Genomic DNA, 19,815 nt, shown 5'->3' with positions numbered 1-19,815 from the left:
CCTCCACATCCCCCTTCGTGTATTACAATGAGGTACAAATTTTGAAGTCTAAGTATTATTAGCGAGATGCCAAAATTGACTTCATTCATTGCTGAATGTCAACCCTCCAGGTACGTTCAGCAACTGCTGTAACTAAATGCAACTGGCCATAGTTGGCATGTCCTGATACTGCATTTGTTCAAACAGATATTCCACGTAGACTGATGCCAGAACACATGCATGTTCCAACAGCGAAGGCTGTGAAACATCAGGCTGTGACAGCTGGCTTTAGAATAAAAACTGTCCAATAAGATATATGAAAACATAAACAAGGGGACTCTGTTAGCCGAGGGGACTCGGTCATTTTCTCAGTGCTGATTTTATATGTTTATAAAACCTATACCTTTAATGCATACACAGTTCCACCTACTTACGAACTGAACAATTGAGTACAAATTGATGAGTAATTTCTACATGAGGAAAGAAAAGATAACATAGCTCAGCTTCTTCATTAATCACTAACTTGTACAGATCAGGGAAAGGGGCCATCAAAATGCTGTGGCAGTGCTCCATGTTCACATCACAAATCCAGAATCAGGAGCTTCAAGGTCAGAGTATTTGTTTTATTTCTGCGTTTCTCACTTATGTACTATTTCTGGTTTCTGCAAGTGGACAAGATTTATAGCAATCCACAGTTTTAGAGCTACAAGGCAGCAAGGAATTTCATGAAAGGCTCCAGTTTCCAGGAGTTCACCTGCGGACAATGTAGAGTGCAACCACTCACCTGGTGCACAAGGATCTATAAGTCCAGCAGCTTTCACCCTAGGAATATTCTGTTTCATCAGACAAGGGCACGCTGCTTGAAAGCTGCTGCCGTAGAGCTGATCGTGACCACAGCTAGAAAGCCTACGAGACTCCTTCCTCCAGGCCTCTCTAGGGAGCAGAGCTCAGAGCCAGGTCTCTAGTTTTTCAGAAATCTTTCATTTTAGGCTGGGACATAAATCAGGTCTTTACAGGGAATACCTACACATCATTTCTTATTTTGCATCATCCCTGCTAACTCCATTTAATAATACAGTATCACTTTGAAAATAAGGCTCTTATTTCTATTAAATGTTAAAATTACCTGTACATTTTCCTCTTTAACTTAATCTTTCCTGTGCACTCTGTATACCACCAAGTGCTACAAAAATCCCCAAGTAAGAGCTCTTCCCTGGGGTTGTAAAAGACCAAAGGGAAAAAAAAACACCTACAACACAGAAAATCATCATATATCCTTACCTCTTAGAATGAATAATTATTGCATAAGGACACTCTTAAGCTTATGAAGAACAGTAGTTTCAAAGGATAAAATTATATAAATTACAGTCTTTTTGTGATCATTTTGTCTAAAGGTGGAGCTCCTCTAGAAAAGAGGATGATTATTAAAGGTAGAATTGAAAGACAAATGCATAATTATTTTTCCTGTCCTGTAAGCCCCTTTATTACTCATCTTTCGAGTCATGAAATGCCTATTTGATCATTTTTTCATGTGACATGTGAGAATGCTTTTTCTTGCCTTACACCAGTATCCTAAATCCACCACCCAGCGCTATTTGATTCCTTCTTCACCTTAGACAAGGAACGCATGCATCTCAGACTTCAACAAAAAAAACCTAACCACAGGGTCCTGCTAATGTGATCCAAGAAAAAGGCAAAAGTCATTACTTCCTGTCTTGGATCTCTTCTGTCCCCTTCCAGCTATCCCAATTTCCTGCTGTCATCTCTTCCAATTACATGAATATACACTTCTGACAGTTATTATACCATTTTTGGGGTGAATAAAAGGGAATCTTGAATACTTTTTTAATGTTAACTTTTCTTCTAATAACTCTTTTATTAGCTTGCAAGTTTTGTGCTGTACAAATTAAAGCACAATCAGACAAGTACTATACCAGCACCCAGTAAACACAATAGCCTACTAGAAAAGTTATGAGCAGTGCTTAGAAAAGAAAAGAATGTATGCCCAGAGAAAAAACAGTTGCAAATGCAAATGCATTAAAGGTTTAAACAGGGCAAATGGTGCAGTCACTAAAGAGCACGCTTATAAAACCTGTTTCAAGAGTGATTTTTCTAACTTTGAAGTACTACCAATTATGCTTTAAAGGTGCGCGCTAAAGTAAGTGTTAAAGATCTGTTGCTACAAACCTATTTTTCCTTTTATAAAAAAACACTATTTTTCCTTTCCTAGTTTATTTTATATATTTTATAATAGTCAATAGCATTATATTTAGATAAATATTCAAAATTAAATGGGACGTCAATGTCAATACAGTCCTTAAGTTTCAGGCTTTGAACTGCACAACCACAGCATGGTTCTGTCATGGTTCCAGTAGACAGAGGATGGCATTTAAGATCAAACGCAGCGTGTCGCCCCGATATGTTAGCTGTCACCCTGTGAGTAAACATCGCTGAGGGACAGCGTTAGCAACACCTTATTACTCGTGATGCGGCATGATAGTCGCAAGAAGCTAGCCAAAGTGTCAGAGATAACACCAGTGAGAGCTGCTGGGGGAAGTAATGCAGCCTGGTACGTTTGGAGGGATTCCTTCCTCCACCCCCATTGTACTCCTTGAGGACTCACCCGCGATTTGCTATTTGATCCGAGGAGCAGGCCTCCCACTGAAACAACAGCTATCAAGGAATGTTAAGCAAGGCAGCGTTAAATTAATAACTGTGCAGTTAAACTGCTAAATACAAGTAGGTTTGCCTCAAGTGCTAAGCACATTAATTTAAACTGTCATTTATGTGCACTTTTAAGGGGATACTTGTGAGGTGTCCTAGATTTCCAGCCGTTAAATGACAAAATGTTTATCAATCCACACACCAAGGGCAGGATGAGCAACAGCATCTGCACTTCAGGTTTCTTTCTCACAGGCTGACCTCGGCCGGGGCCTGAAGAGGCCCTACTAAGACAGGAGTACCACGTGTCTCCTGGGAACACCCTGTCTTTGGTTTCCCTCACGGCCCCGTCAGAGTAGGCCTCCAGCCGCTCACAAGGTCCCTCGGGACAGCAGAGGGAGGAATTCTGGTGGCTGCTCAGTGGGCACCTTGGGACACAGTTGGCCCCACAAAAAAAGCTCCACCAGACGTGTAGGCTCCACGTAGGGTCAGGCTTGGGCGCGTCTGCACCTTGCTCCTCAAACCGGAGGCAGAGGCAGAGGCAGCGTAAGCTTTGCCACCGGCAGCGGTGGAGAAGGTAGGCAGCAAGGGCACGGAGTCCTGAGGCAAGTACTGGCAGTCCTGGCAAGGCACGGAAGGCTGCCCGTTTCTTCCAGCCTGGCCAGGCTCCCGGCCAGGTGAGAGCTGTTAGCACAGCCCCTGAGCTGCCTTCAGCAGCCGTGCCTCGTAGCTCAATGCCAGCCATTTTGAAGCACTTCGTTTTTTTTCACTTGTCAGAATACGACTGTTGTGGTACTCTGCTCCGCTTGTCAGGCCTGACAGCCGCAAACAGCAAGGACTATCGACTATGCTACTACAGTCCTGCCAAAGACTCAAAGTCCCAAGGCTAGGTGTGTTACACCACAGAGAATTACGGGCGATTATATAAGGAGTTACATACTCTGAATGCTAGCAAATATCACAAGATGTACATGAGAAGAAAGATTATACCAGTCTATTCCTCTTCCCCCCCCACCTCTTACTATGCAGGATAAAAATCCGGCCGGCAGGACACAGTGTGCTGGGCACCACCCAGCTGCTCATGCTACCAGGGCCTGATGCAAGAGCATGATCCAAATTCTTACAGACCAGTTTTATTTTTCTTGAATTCAACAACTGACAGAAGAGAGAGGGTTTTGCATAAAGTGGCACTAAGGAAGCTGGCCCAGTTTCCTTACTGAAGGAGATGCTGCCTAGTCCAGAGGAAGCACATCCAATATTTAAGCAGTGAGGTTCCAGCTCACTTCTCAAAATGGGACTTGGAAATTTCAGCCACTTTCATCATTTTTGTATGCAAGAACTTAATCAAATATACCCACGTATTCCATGTCAGAACACAACCTCCCTATACATCACAAACTCACACTTTTTAGATTTATGATGCCACTATCACCTCAGGCTCATCTGTACAACAACTGCAGAGATGGCTAGTCCATCCCCAACACTGCAAATTCTATAATTTTCTGATTTTTTTTTTAAAAGATCAAATTTAGCAAAACAACAGGAAGCATGAAGTCCACTGCTTAACACACTAAGGATTAATTTTATTCTTAAAAAATTGCAGCAATGTATGCTTCTGGTTATGGAGGTGTGCCAGTAGTGCTACAATTAGGGCTGTGCTGTCACTTCAATTATAAACCCAATTTTCTGAGGTTTTACTAAAACTTCAGCTTAAAGAGAAAAGCTTGCTGCAGGCTGCAATGTGTTGTACAAGATCTCAGCCAGGGGATACCTTGTTTGCAACATTCAAAAAGAAAACCCAATCTGGTGTTTCAAATGTTAGAATTTAAATGTGCTTATAGAGACAAAACATTCCAAAAAAAAAAAAAAAAGGAACATTTAGTTATAAATTGAGTGCAAAGCAAGTGGCTTCCTGGTTCTCATCAGAAATAATATGGATAAGCATGACTGCAGACTATGCAAGTAGAAAGAAGGAATAAGGAAAACAATTTTGTTTTATTTTTATTTTTTGACACACACCAGGCAGTTTTATAAGTAGGACTGGTTAGATCACAAAGACAGTGACCCATGCAATTTTAAGGAGGGAGGAACAGAACACCTCTTTTCACAGCGAAAAGTAGGGCAAAGACCATATGGACAACATGGGCTTCCCTCACTTGAGAGAGGGATATGCCAGAGGTGTGACTACTCCTGCACGTGCACACTGCAGCCCTTGGTATTGTCAGCTAGCATCAACATGCCTCAGACCATGCTTCAACCAAAAATAACACGGCAGAGGATGCACAGAGCTCAGTGTGGGCTGCAAAACTCAAGTGAGCAGGCAGCTTTATACGCAGATGATTATCTTGCCATGAGCTCTTCACTGAAAACACTGTGTATGCGAATAAGGCAGCTCTTTAAAACCACCCCAGTTAAATTTGTATTCACACTTCTGACTGCAGCGTGGACAAAGGCTGAAGCCCATTAGTTAAACAGAGAAATGGAACTGCACACTGCATGCTAGTGGTTTCTTCACTCTGTCTTTGCCTTCTTCTGCAAACACTATTCTTACAGGGGAGGAGATATCTTTCACCCTGAAAATTTATTCCTTGATCTCTCATGCTGGCACTCCGGTGACGCTGACACCTCTTTGCTATTGAAACGCCTATAAAATATACCCATGCGATACAAACAGACCCTTGTTTCTGCATCTCTTGCAGCTTAGAAAGTTCCAGGTCCCACACATGCATTTTGCCAAATTGGCAGTTGCTAGGAAGCAAACGAAAAATGCTGGCAATGGTTCTGTGGAGTGGGGAACATGCAGCAGTTTTCCTGTAGCACAGGAAACAGACTGAAATTTTCAAATGACTCTCCAGGCCAAAGACATCCAGAGGTGTCTATGAATAAGGAAACTCAAAGTAACTGCGAGGGGATGATGGAAGTGGGCTAAACAACGGTGCAGCTTTTGTAATTAATTTAAATTGGACACCTTGATTCACTTACCTCCTCTAGCTGAGGTTTCTGGAGAGGCAGAGTTGGATAAAAGCTCACAGGCACAGTCTATCACTATGCAGAGGACGTGAGTTTTTAAAGGGGAACTAGTCAACCTGAGCTGAAATCCTAAGAGAAACTGCAACTGATAATGTCAATTGCCTGTTTCCTTAATACATGAGAAATAGTCCAAGAACTGGTCAGAAAATAATCCAGCATTTAATTGCTGCCACACTTTAGCAGCAGTTTCTCTTCTTGCACAAAGGAAAACAGCGCCAAGCAGAAAGACTGTTGGAAAGCCATGAGGTTAAAGGTAGACCAATAAATGGAAAGGTCAGAAGCCTATTTCTGCAGAAAAACAACAACAACAAAACTGATACTAAGACAGAAGATCAAGCAACTGCGTCAAGACTGGTTTCTGAAATATCTATCATACAACAGTGAAAGAAAAAAAATCACACATATGCTCATAGCAAAGGAAGTGCAGCTGGAGGCTGCCCATTGAGGCTAATGGCAATGCATCAGTGGTGAATTCTTGCCATTTCAAACATTTGATTTAAACACAAAGGAGGATTCTGGATTCCTTTTACATATGCTGTACACGTTGTCCTTTTATCTCTGACAACACCACTCAGTAATTGGTTACACCCAGCCATCTGCTAGCAGGAGCCATCTCCATCCCCACTGCCTCTGCTCCTCACAGGAAGGTCCATCAGGGCTCTCAAAGACTAGCCCAAGTTTCATTCCCTGCCACTGCAGAGTTTGCTCAGGGTGCTTAAGGATTTTTCCGCCTCTCCACTTCCTCCATGGAGCTCATTTATAGTAAAATAGGGAAAACGCAGTTGGCAAGAAGATACAGGAATCATTTCCTTCTCTTGCTACTTTGATGATTCCCCTTGGGGGACACAGAACAAAGACAATCCACACTGGAGGTAGCAGGGAAGATCCAAAAGTCTCTTTTAGGGCAAAGGACACGGGTTGTAAATCAGCTCTCTTTTTCTGAATCTATTCAACCCAATTCAACTGTAAACTCCTCAGATGTGACTGCACCTTCTTGTATGTTCCTACATGGCTCGATGTTTCATGCAACAGGGCACGGCACGACCTTTACTTTTGATAGATGACAAAATAGCAGATAGCTTCCCCCCCTCCAAATAGCGAGTTGCTACAGAAAGCAGTTAAGAGAATTTTTTTCCTTCAAGGAATACTGACATTGTCTCAGATTCGCAGACCTTTGTACAAATGCACTGAGAATTGCTGTCTTCAGCAAAACTTAACCATTTTAACACTAGAAACATTTAATATATAGGTATGTTTGCAAAAAGCAGCAAATATCTGAAGTGCACATTGTTTTCTTGTTCTTGACCAGATGACACTCGTTGTCTAATACATAACACATGGCAAGCTAATTCGGGAAGGCAGGGTTATTCTCCTATCTCACAGAGCTCTGTCTTTGTAACATTTCAGGAAAAACAAAAGCTGGAAGTTTCGGAAGACTGCTTGCTGTACTTTCAGCTTTGTGACCTGCACGCAGCAATACTGTACTACCCTGACTTCTAAAATCTGCGACTATTTAGTAGATAAACTGTACAGCAACAAATCCCTTCCAAAAGCATAGGAAATAATTGGTGCTGAAGACGTTAGCTGTTTAATGTACAGTACCACTAGCAGCAGCATGTGCTGCCCAGCAACTTGCACCAGGGCAGGACAGGCTGGGGTGCAACATGCTGCATGCTTCTGACTCTTCGTGGTCCTTGGTGTGAGCCACAGGCATAATTTAGATTAGGTCTCTGTAAGGTTATTGTTGGATAAAATATTTCTTGTAAAAGTAATTTAAAAAATCACTTATGCAGCTGCATGAAGTAAAGATACCTGGTCCAAGACACAGCTTTGAGAAGAACCAAAACTGACAAAGACTGACAGCAAAGTGTCGAGTCAGAGCTCACGCAGTTCACAGTGCTATAAATGCAGAACGAATCCAGCAGCTTGCAAACTCATCCCCTTGCGCCTGTTTGCATGTGTGCACATACACACAAACATGCTTACACACATGAGAAATGAGTCCAAGACACAGGGCTACTTGAAAAAACAAAAGAATGCTCATGTTTTGGCAAAATACTATTTTGCTTTTACTGGCATGTGAGGCCAGGCTGCACTAGGCATATTTTAGCAATAACGATCAAAGCACAGGCTTTCCCTGAAGATTAATGACTGGCTAAGAGGATAGTTTGAGGTCTGTTTACCCCAGCTGGTCCTTAATTCCCAGGAAAAGCATCTGCAAAGCTTATTATTGCTATAAACTTAAGATGGAGGGAGGGGTTACGCTGTTTCAAATGATATGTACAATGACTTTTTAGAGACTTAACGTCTTGTATATTAGCCAGACTGTTTAAACCATCTCTTAAAGAACTATTCATCTTGAAAGTAAATAACTTCATACTTCCGCAGCAGCGCACTTCATGTAAGCACTGCAAACTCCTTTACAAGCAATTCATTAACCCCCCCGCCTGCATGGCAAGTGAGGAAAGAGATATACAAGGATCATTTCACTCTTCATAGAAATACAGCTACAGCTGGGAGGAGAATGAAAGCCATTTAACAGCAGACACAACTCCTATGTAATATACAGGGCAAAAAGCGAAGAATATTGTATTTCCCTTAAACTGCAGGAAGATTTAGCTACACAGAAAGCAACTGCTTGACCGAACGGGAGCTAATGTGTAACGCTCTCGGAAAATATGCATGTGGTTTTTCAGGCAGATTGTGAATCTCTTATCCACACCGCTGAACAGCTACTCAAAGGACCAATTTCACTGATTTAATGGAGGAATAGTTCCAGTTTGAGTAAGTAGTTTCCAACCCGAATCTTATTTATCACAGTGGTCAAGAACGCTCACCAGAAGTTCCCAAAAGCCTGCTCTCAAGACAGAAATGTTATTCCTCAAAAATATATGGGATTCTCAGTTTGGAGGTATTTGCATCTTCAAATACAAACAAACAAATACATAAAAAAACAAAGCAGCAAAGCTTAATTTCACATCAAATTTGGGATTATTAATAGTAACCGACCCGAGGAAGGGCTATGGATTTTAAGGTATTGTAATGTGGCAACCAACTGACAGGCTAGATTTAAATCTCGAAGGTGTTTCATTTAATTGTATATACGTTAGCAATCATGTTTGGACTTGAAGTAGGCTATATACTATACTTTCCTGTATATTTTCCCACAGACGTAATCTAAACAACAACAAAAGTTGTTTTTAGCATCGTTATGAAAAATAATAATAAATGGATGTTCCAAACGAAGCATGTGATTAAAATGCTGCCTTTAGAAAGGCTGAATAAACCAAACAGGATTAATTCAAAAGACTCAAATGATCGAAGGGTTAAAAAAATATTCATGGCCCTGCACGTGATTTGCATGAGACAAACTCACGTTCTGAAACAACCTTTACCTTTTCCTGCACAAATAAAGCTCCTTTGCTATATAGAGCAAGATTCAGAATAAGATGCAATCTTTGGCATCAAAAACTGCTTTTCTGCTTGCATCCTACTGATCCTACTGAATTTTCCCATATATCATTGTTTAAAAAGGTATCACTCCTTTTCTGTGTGATAGATATTTTGCTTTTGGTTTGTGAGGCAGAGAACTGACTAAGCATCAAAACCAACCCCATAAAATGGAGTCAAATATATTTCTAATTATTTATCTTCTCTAAAACAGAGCTTTTCAAAATGTGTTGCATTTCCTCAAGTACTGCACTCACATATCTTCAAATTTTATTTTATTTTTTTTATAGTTCAGGTTGATATTTAGGTAAAAGTTACCATTAGTGCTCTCAAATCATCTTTGATGATTTGGGGAGAATAAAAGCTTTGATGGCCTCAGATTCATACTCAGTTGTGTGACTTATGAACACCAACTCATGAGAAGTTTCAGAAAAAATTCGTTTGGAGATCTAACTTGAAATTTCAACTTTTGTGATGTTTACTATCATGTTTTTCTGTTCACAAAGTTCTATACTAGAAAAAATAACCAATTATATGCACTGAGGGAAAGAATAATCATAACATCCTATTAGCATTCGCGTGAATTAATCATTTTGGCCCCTGTGCCCCCCAGCTTTTTTTCCTTGAGGTTTTAATCTTTTGGAAAGTACCGGGTTAGATTGGTTATGGTGCCACAGGCTCCTGTTTCCAACGCACTCATGACACCAGCACTGGAGATTGCTATGGGCTGAATGCTATTAACGTGATCATTCCTGGTTGGAACTTCAGGTCCCCTTATTTGTCACTGAGAGCAAATCAAAACACTGTCCATGCAAAATGGCAACGGCTGAAGTGGTTATTATCAGTACTCTTCTATTGATTTTTATACATTGCTGTGTTTTACCAAACGAGGAACCTTTTACAGCTGCCTTTTCTGCACCACACCATGCCTGTCCCAGGACCTGGTTCCACAATTCTCTTGCTATGAAACGGGGGAAGCAACATTTTGGAAAACCGACCTCCAGCGTGTCTGAATTCATGTGTGTGCACCTCGTTCCTCTCCTATAATTAAAAAAGCCTTTCAAACCGTGAGCCCATGGGCTTTCTGCTGCTGGTAGGAATGATCCTTCTGCTCTATGACAACTTTTAGCTTGTTCCAACATATCTCCTAAATGAAGGCATCCATAAACAGAAGAGAAGCTCATCTCATTTTTGCAGGCAGGTGTGATGCAAAACAGCAGAGGAGCCGGGTAGTCAGCCTCCTGTGCCCATACCCACTGGGAAAACACTCTTTGGACATTAAAAAGGGGCCACAGCCTGATCACGACAAGACTTGAATAAACTAATTCATAAACATAAGAGCACGTTATTTCTAGTCACACACACAGCTGCAAAGGTGCCAAGGGAAGAAGAAGCGTTCCACTTTCTCACCCCCTTTGCTCTCACACATATCGCAGGGCAGCAGGATCACAACAGCTGAGCTGCACTTTGTGAAAAAATGCTGATTTTTTGTTTGTTAAAAGACATTTTAGAAAAGATGATGGACAGGCTCATATTAATTATTAGCACATCATTGTGTGATCTTACACTTCACCATTTCATTCATTTCCTCTCTTATACATACATAACAGATTCAGCTAGTTTTACTTTTTTCCCCTCACCCACTGATTTGGCCTTGTAGAGCTGATCCATTTTCTCTGACTTCAGGCTCTCTCCAGATGTCCTGACTAGTCCAAATCTACATAATTTTTGAGAAGGAGTACCTGTGATATTGCAATATTCAAAAAGCAAAAACAAAACAAAATACTACCACTCCCCTCTGTCTCCCTCAAAAAAAAAAAATAATAATAAAAAAAAATATATATATAAAATTCCCATAAACTACTAGGATATTGTTTTAAAGAAAATCTTATTGGTTCCATACTCCACTACACCAGACTACTCCAGACAGTTACGGTGTATGAGCTCAGAAGGCACTATATGAGAACACGACAAAAATAAGATTATGCATAGATCCCAACAAATATAACCGAAATCAAATGACCTGGTAAACCAAACAAGGTTCAGACTGCAGTGATAATCAGAAAGATAATCCACTGAGTAACACATATTTGATACTTAAGTCTTCATTACTCTTCAGCTTCTATTGCATCAGGTACATCACCTATACCTGCTCAAAGTTAATATAAAGCAACGCTAAGAAAGACTTCAGCACACAAAGAAAGGTGTCAGAAAAGCAGCTCCTTAGCCACTTTAAAGCAAGTTAATGGTGGGTTCCAAAATAATTCTAGGTGCAGAACATCTCAGGGAGCATAATAATGTCAGCAATGTTTCAAAACACAATCCTACCCTAAGTCTCAGCAATGACTGCAAATTTCTAAACATGTTTGACACTGAATCTCTAAGAAGAGTAGTTTCACAGATGTTGCTGGGTGTATAAACTGATCTGTTGCATTTTTATCATACATCCTGGTGTATAAGATGAAAAGAACTACTCAGCTGTCAGTGTGAGTAACTGTGTCTGGCAAACAGAAAATAAAATTTAAAATACCTCAATAAAAGCCTGTTGTTTATTTTTAAAATTAACTGCAAACTAAACAAATTGGATAAAAAAAGGGGTGGGGGAGGGGTAGGCATTATTTTATATATTAAACACAGTGTTTTAAAATTCCAATTGCATTATTTGCTAAATAAGGATTTAAATAAGGATTTACCGTGGCTACTGCTCCAGAGTCAGTATTAGTTTTACTACAAAGGTAAGGAAAGCAGGACTGGTTCCACATAGTCCTTTACAGGATTTATCCTAATACAGACCAAGAAACCAGCATCCCTGACTTTAGCATAATAGTCCTTTATTCCTAGAAGCATACTTTGTACCTGGATCCACTACAATTCTTCATCTGGAACTTACTTATTATGAATCAGACTCCAATTTCCACAGCAACTGGATAAGTTAGAACTTATTCAAGAATAAACATAAAATTGAGGTCTGAACTTTTACGATATTTATAAAACAAGCAGTATCTTAGAAAGCTGGATTCTAGACAGCAGAATTAATTTACTTTGAAAATGTATGACTTCTACTGAAAATAGTGAGTAGAGCATCCAAATAAATTTTTAGTCCAAAAGAATAGATCTTTACCCAAAAAACGTTATGTACATTATGCTGTATCAGAAAAATATCAGATACTGGATATGACATTGATGCTTAACATTAAGAGCTTCTATGACAACATAGGATTTCTACCATCATGAAAGCACAATCATATTTCTCATTTTGCTTTAACAAAGTGAAGCAGGAAAATCAATTTTATGCTATAGATGTGACCACTGTTTTTTTTTTATTACAATTCTGCAAGCTGAGGGTTATGCCTTGATTTCTTTCCTGAGAGAAAGAGAGTGAAGAGCACCCAGACAACCAACAACATTCAGTGTGTTGATTCCAGTAAGAAAATAAATATTGCTTCAAGAGACAAAAATAATGTAACCCACCCCATCAAAGAAAAAACCAAGTCGTTTCACTTGGCTACTAGGTAACATTTATTATATGGGGGAGATTCTGACAAAAATCCACAAGCCTAATTTTGTTCCAACTACTGCAACTCTTGAATGTTTCACTGCCAGGATAGAAAAGTAAATAATAAAGTAAGTTTTATCATGAAAAACATGCTTGTGAACCTATGATAAACTTATCTTCCTATAAATTTCAGATGCAGAAAGGTGTCAAACGATGAAAGTAAGATGCTTACATTTGAGCTCTGTAAAAATATCATTTAATTACCGAGTGGTCTTTTTGCAAAGAAAGTTAATTCCCTACTTTCTTCATCTACCCTATCTGTTTTATTTATTTGCAAATGAAGGACCAGAAAGTGCATTTATTTAAATATTTACAAGCGCCTCCGATGCGCCTCTATCAAGGTAGATCATCAGCACCATCTGCTTTAATTGCTGCCGTCATTGATTGCTGTGCAGGCACACATGCAGAAGCTCCCAACGCCACAGCTCTCCTGCCTTTCTCCCCCTGCGCTACATACCAGATTTTGTAACCTGTGTCAAGCTACCCCCGATGCTTACAACTTGCGAACAGAGGCCAGCAACGAGCCTCCCCAGACACTAAATCATAATCTTCGTGTTTTTCGTATTTCACATTCTAGCCGCAGTTTCAACATCCATACCCCGTGACACGAGGGAAGGATAAATCAACAAGCGTGACAGCTCCCTTGTAGAGACTGGTACGGCCCTGGGAGCTGCCACACCCGACACCCACAGCTCCTGCCAGATGGCTTCGGGAGCGCGGCGCTGTTAACCCCTTCAGGAGTTGCTCCGGGTTTTCTGCTGAGCAGTTATTAAGGGATTGCTTTTTTTTTTTTGGGTAGAAAGAGGGAAAAAGATACTTTGATCCAGCTTAGCGAAGCTTGGGTAACTGAAAGACAGGTCCTTGGATTGAGAGCTCAAGTGAAAAAGTCACACCGTGTATTTCCTTAAAGACAGGAATTAGGAGTTAGCATTATACAGCATTCCTTCTCCCATACCATGCTGTGGTCCAACATGTTTATCAAAAATAGCACTGCAAAAGTTTCAAAACAGTCTTACGTTCCCTTTTTCCGACCTAGGATGCGGCTTAACCTTCTTGGAATGAGAATGCCCATTAGCTGCCCTTCAGCCAAACAGCCTGCTCAGGCTCTAAATCAACAGGGTTTCTAATCCAAAACCCATACCGTAAACTCTGCGACTGTTTCACGGGGTTTGATCTGGTCCCAGGGACATAAATTTGCATGCAACTCCTAAGTTTGTGAGCAGTCCCTTGGCTTAAACTTGCACATGTGCTTAAGTACTTTGTTCTGGCAGGGCCTAAGACAGCTACTTAAAAATGAAAACAGAAGCCATGTACAGAACAACTTGTTAAAAACAGTTTTCCTCCTGAAATATTGCACCAAAGAAAATAATGTAACAAAATCCACATACCAATTTCTAAAAGTACCCACTGACTGAACAGTAGGTAAACACTAGCTAAGAAGTCGTCAGCCAGTATCAATGCACATCCCTTCACACAAAAGGGCAGAATAAAAATAAAATAAAAATAAAATTCTGAACTATGTTGAAAATTCTTTGTACAGTATCATAGGTACAAGAATCTGTGGATACAAGCAGCAAGCAAGAGGTCTCAGTCCAAGTTTAAGAGAGGCCCCTAGACTTCACCTAGTCTATTTTGTGGCTTTGAAAACAGTTATCTGGGCAATTTCCTCATTTCTCCTGTACAAAATGTGCTCATCTTTCCAGTTTGTGTGTGGCTTTGTCACAAAAAAAAAAAAAAAAAAAAAAAAAAAGACAGTAGAAAGTATTGCAAGGCCAGCACTACTGACGAGCACACTTATGAGTGTTTTACTTCCTAGAACTCCTGATTTGGTTTCCACTGGGATTTGGGTTGCGTACCAATTTTCCTTTACACAATTATAAATAATACAGTTCAGTTTTATGTCATCTATGGAAGAAATTACACTGAAAGAAGTACTTATTTCAGCTCTAAGTGATATCTTGTTGAAGAAAACATGTATTAATAATATGAACTTTGATCATAAAAAATAACATGACTGCAAGTATTTTTAATTTGGAGAACATGCCACTAATAATGTTAAAAGACTTAAGGTAACTATTCACAGTGCACGAGAAACTCAGGTTCAGTTTTTATAATTTAAACTAATTGCTCATACACACTGACACTGATGGGTTACAGGCTTGTTGCAATTTGCTAGCATTTCAAGGTGCAAAATTAATATTTCCTTGCATGGTTCACATGAATAACTTGAGAACAATTTTTCCTCGGTTTGTTCTTTACACGTGCTGTACAAGTTAAAGGGTTAAGTAACCATTATATTCTAAAGAGCAAACTGTTTGCCTTAGGGCCATCTCCTCCTTACGCCTGATGAATTGCCTGACACTTCATGTATCATACATTACTTTTCACTAGGAAGTAACATTTGGTTCCAGTCATGGTGCAAGACCTGACTTTGGAAGTATGAAGCAATATGGGATAGACCAAAAAAAAAAAAGAAAAAAAAGAAAAACAGCCAACAACAACAAAATCATATGCTAAGTAGTCTGTACATATATAATATCATAATTTATTATGCCTGTACTTTAAAAAATGGGCATAAAAGTGCATGAAGAGAAATTCTGTGCATACTGGGATGAGTAAAAGTACAACTATGTGAATCATATTCAGAATAGCAAGATGCTTTTCAGGACTAGAATGAAATAAATGCAAATGTTACTGAGGGCTTGGCACCAGAAGTGTTTTAGAAGCTAAATGTAAGCATAACATTTAAAGCTGTTTTTAAACAGAATGATTATAAACAAGATTAAAATAGGAATGGCCCAGCAATTAGCCAGCAGAAACTGACCTGTGCTTCAGTACAAAGGTGCAGACCTGATACTATTCAGTGTGTTCTGCAAAGGACAGGAGGCACAGCTCCTGCCTGTAACAACTGCAGGAAAACAAAAGCAAAGAAAAAATAAAAATAAAAAATAGAGGCATCAGCCTCCAGTTTAAATTTTTGTTGTTGTAAAATATTGCATGTATTTCAAATATTTATTTAAAATACAGCCCTGATGTGTCTTCACTTGTGTGTGTCAGAACCTGCTCAGAAAGTACAAAGGCAAAAAAAAAACAACATGACTTCTGGAAACATACCTATAAAACCCTACCATCCAAAGATACCATATTAACTTTGTGAACTAAAGTACTTAGATACTTCAGAGCAGTTTACAAAGCTTTTCAAATATTACATGCGACAGCAAACCAGTCGTTTATAATTATAAAAGGGTTGAAAGTTTTATTGGGTAAAGATTTAGCTTAAAGTGTTAGTATTAGCCTTTTTTTTAATTTATTTGTAAATGTAATTTAAATGTATTTTTTCTTGCTGTCTGGCTTCCTAGTAAAACCCATGCTTTATGGATAGGATTTATATAACCCTGTATCACATTACTTATTCTTCAAGGTGTGCTTTTCAGGATATAAGTGTCTCCTTGTAAAATGCTTCAAGCTACACAGACTAAATACAGGTGAACATGCCTGGAAATGGTGCTTCTCCTTTGTGGAGCACAGCTCCTTTCATTAAGTGTGCATCTGACGCTTCTACAAGAAGGAATACTTAAGAAGGAAAGTGATAAAAAAAAAATCAGGAGCCAAGGTTTGGCCCCTGAGGAAGGGAGAACAGGGGGGAAAACACAACTTTCAGGTGTGAGTTCTGCTCCTGGGCTTAGCACAATCCTCTCTGTGCAAACCAATGGTAAGACATGGGGGGGTTCTTGCACAGCTCCCACTGCATTTGCCATTGCATTGCACAACTGAATCACCAGCGCACCTTCCTTCCTCTCTTCTGCAGATGGGAAAATGAAGGCTTCCTTTCCATAAAGCTCCTGAAAGGGTTAATTCATAAATATGTATAAAGTGTTTGAGACTGCATATTCTCTGGGCTGCAAGGCATGAAAGGAGTTAACAGGAATTTTAATCAGAATACCTCTATTAGATGAAGGAAATGTCTGGACTAAGAACAGGTACCAGAACAGAGATTTCTTTTCTCTTCTCTGTTTTGAAAGGATACCTTTTCTGAACACACGGTGTTCAAAACATCCTGATAGCACAGAATAATAAAAAAAAAATAAAAATTGCTCCTGCTATGGGGAACAAGAAGTATGCTTAGGTGACAGACTGTAGGGAGACAGGACGGGCAGGAATAGATGGGCCCAGGCAGAAGGGTACTGAGCTCAGGAATGCGGATTTCTCAGACAACAGCTGTCAGCAACCAGCTATGAGATCCACTCAGAAAGCAGAAGCCTCACCTCTCCCCAGTTAGCTTATTTAACAGCCTGTTTATTGTTACCAGTAAGTCTACTGAGGTGAAGATCCAGTGCGTGAAGCTCCTTCGACAGGCTCTACCCTTTAAACCTATTGTACAGCCAATGAACATGGTTCCATGGACCAAGTTGCTGGGTTTTATTTCAGAGTTTATCATTTACAAAAAACAACCAAACAAAAAATACAGGTTGCAATGTCGAAGCTTCCCCAGTTTAGAAATGCCAAAAGTTTCACTTGTTTGTGCACATCACTTGATTATTCCTTTAGAAAGGACAAAAACCATGACAAAAGTCACCAAGACAACATTACCCTTTATGGGTAGGGTGAGCCCTATCCTCTGGAGGACACATAATGATAAATAATTGAGTACCATAATGCAGAATGGGATCAGATTAAGACTGCCTAGCCAGACATAACTTCTAATTCAGACACATGGCTTTGCAGCCTTACTCCTTCTTTCCCCTCCCTCAGACATGCAGATTTCTACATTAGCAAGATGGGATATTTGGGATCACTGGCAGCATTCGTAAGATGGTCACAATTTACAAGCAGTCTCCTTTGCCACCTTCATTGAAGACTTTTCCAAAGCTACCTTTGGCATCTGACTTTGAACAGTGATATTTGGTGATTTATATGCCACAGCTTCTTGTCCTTGGGTGTTGGTGCATATAGCTCACAGACAGCTATGTCAGCCATGATCATTAAAACCTGGGCACATTTGTATTTTTGGTTTGCTTTTCCAACCAGTTTTAATACCTGTACTCTTTTTCTAATTTTAAAATAAAGGACACGGTGGAAAAAGCAAGAATGATGACAGCCAAAATAAACACACCAATAGCTGAGGAACCATCCTAGGCAATCTTGTATTCACATGAGACCATAACAGACCAAACACTGCAGTTTTTTGTTGTTGTTGTAAAACCCTGGATAATTCAAACTGCCCTTCAAAGCAGTTGTACAGCAACTGAAGAAGTGACCAGCCAAAGCACACATTGGACAAAACAGTGTAATTAAGACAATCTATTTCACAGATAAGAGGTTCAATCTTCTGGAGGTAACACGTGCTGATTTGGCTACAAGAGGAATTGCAAAAAGGGCTCCAGGAGAAAATGCATTAGAACATAAAGGAAAAAAAAAAAAAAAAAAAAAAAAAAAAGGATAAAAGCATTTTTGCACTTCCCTTAGAGTTGTCTTTTGGTTTGTTGAGACCTTTGTACATGAAAAGGTCATGTTCACCTATGAGTAATAAGCATAATCTCAAAGTTTCCTCACAAGAGAGCTCAACCAGGCTCCAGCCTCCAGGGAGCGGAGGCCAAGGCACTCCCCAGCCGCCCCGCAGAACGAACGCTTCCACGCAGCAGGAGGAGAGAAACCTTGGCACTAACCTGTAACACAGGATCGTGGTATTTTGGGGGAACTCATTAAAACTTGAGCATCAACGGCTAAAACTGAGATTTTTATCTGAAAGAACAGAAGCAGTAAAATGAAAGCGGGGGCTCATCCGGCATATGCCTGATGGCAAGCCCATGATACTGTTGTCATTTTCAGTAATTCTGTGTACAAACATGTATGTTTTAATGCTTTCCTTCCACCACAGAAACACTTCCTTTACTGCTATCAAAGCCCTCCCAAGGCAGCAATTAACCATCATCTAAATGCATAACACCTAACTGTCCTAACAGGAAGGGCAAAAATAGCGTCCTGAGGCAATTAAGAAATAATCGAAAAGTTGTAACCAAAAGTAAAATTCCCGGGCTCATATAGCAGAGCCAGCACTGGGACGGGGAAGGGGACTGAGGTAGCAGGCCCCCTGAGGCGCTGCTCGCTGCGCCTGAGGGCTGGCGAGGGGACAGGGCGACGGGAGGGCCGTGTCCCCACGGGGAGCCCTAAACGGCCGCTGCCACCCGGGGCAGCCCCGTTCCCGTTCCCGACCCCAGGCCCATTCCCGTCCCCGGCCGCCTCGGCTGTGGCGTCGCGGTGGCTGCCACGTGCGGGCGGCGCCGCCATCTCCGCCCTGCCCTGCCCTGCCTTGCCCGGCAGCGCCCGCCCGCCGAAGCCGCCCTCAGGGCGACGACGGCTCCGCTGGGGGGGCTTCAGCGGGATGAGCCCCGGCGCTGTCCCCTTCCTTCCCCAGGCGGGCTCTGCCGCCTAACCCCGAAGTCCCTCCTCAGCGCGCCGCCGTGGCACTTACGGGCTCCATGTCCGACGTCTCCAGGCTTCAGGGGCCGGTCCCGAGGCGATTCCTCACGATTTAACGCCTGCTCGCCCTGGCCAGGCTGATTGTCACCTGCGTGGCTGATTGTCACCCCCCCGCCGGGCGGTCCCGCTCCGCCCCGCCACACCTGGGGACGCTTTGCAGCCCCGGGGCCGTTAGGGGCTGAGGGCGATGCGGGACCAGGCCGAGACAGCGCCCAGGGGCTGTCCCCGGGGGCTGCTTTGGATGTGGTGGCTGAGGACGCACGCGTCTCCAGGCCCCCGGGGAAGGTGCCAAGACCTCACCGAGTAGAGCTTGGCCTGTCCTGTCAGTCAGTGCCTCCTCATGAAACCTGTGTCTGTAAGTGAAGTTACAGCCGTGTAAAACTTGGATAAGACAGAAGAGATTTAACCATTTCCTTCTCTTCTTTTAAAAGTTTCCACAGCTATGAGGGGCCACCTGTGTGGGGACGAACTGAAAAGTGAACAGTTGTCAATTTCTCTTTATCTTCCCAAGATCTCTCCTAGTCCTGTAGAAATGTTGACTCCAAGGTATGAATCATATGGAGCAGTACATGTATGAAGAAAAACTATTGTATATTCACTCAGTTGTACACAAATGACATTTGTTCATACCATGTACACAGAGCATTCGGGAAAAATAT

At 41.2% G+C, this 19,815-nt stretch overlaps 1 protein-coding gene across 1 annotated transcript in view; it reads right to left on the bottom strand.

Moving 5' to 3' along the window:
- Nucleotides 1–19,278, bottom strand: part of BNC1 (basonuclin zinc finger protein 1) — a 76,240-nt gene extending 56,962 nt beyond the window's left edge. The window contains exon 1 of the mRNA XM_084532092.1: nucleotides 19,149–19,278. Coding sequence (XP_084388218.1) covers nucleotides 19,149–19,157 — 9 coding nt within the window. The 5' untranslated portion in view covers nucleotides 19,158–19,278. The remainder of the gene's footprint in view (nucleotides 1–19,148) is intronic.
- Between the last annotated feature and the right edge of the window lie 537 nt (nucleotides 19,279–19,815).

The sequence above is a fragment of the Aythya ferina genome, assembly GCF_964211825.1.
Source record: "Aythya ferina genome assembly, chromosome: 11".
NCBI classification, from domain to species: Eukaryota; Metazoa; Chordata; class Aves; order Anseriformes; family Anatidae; genus Aythya; species Aythya ferina.
This window is presented reverse-complemented; position numbering and strand designations above follow the sequence as displayed.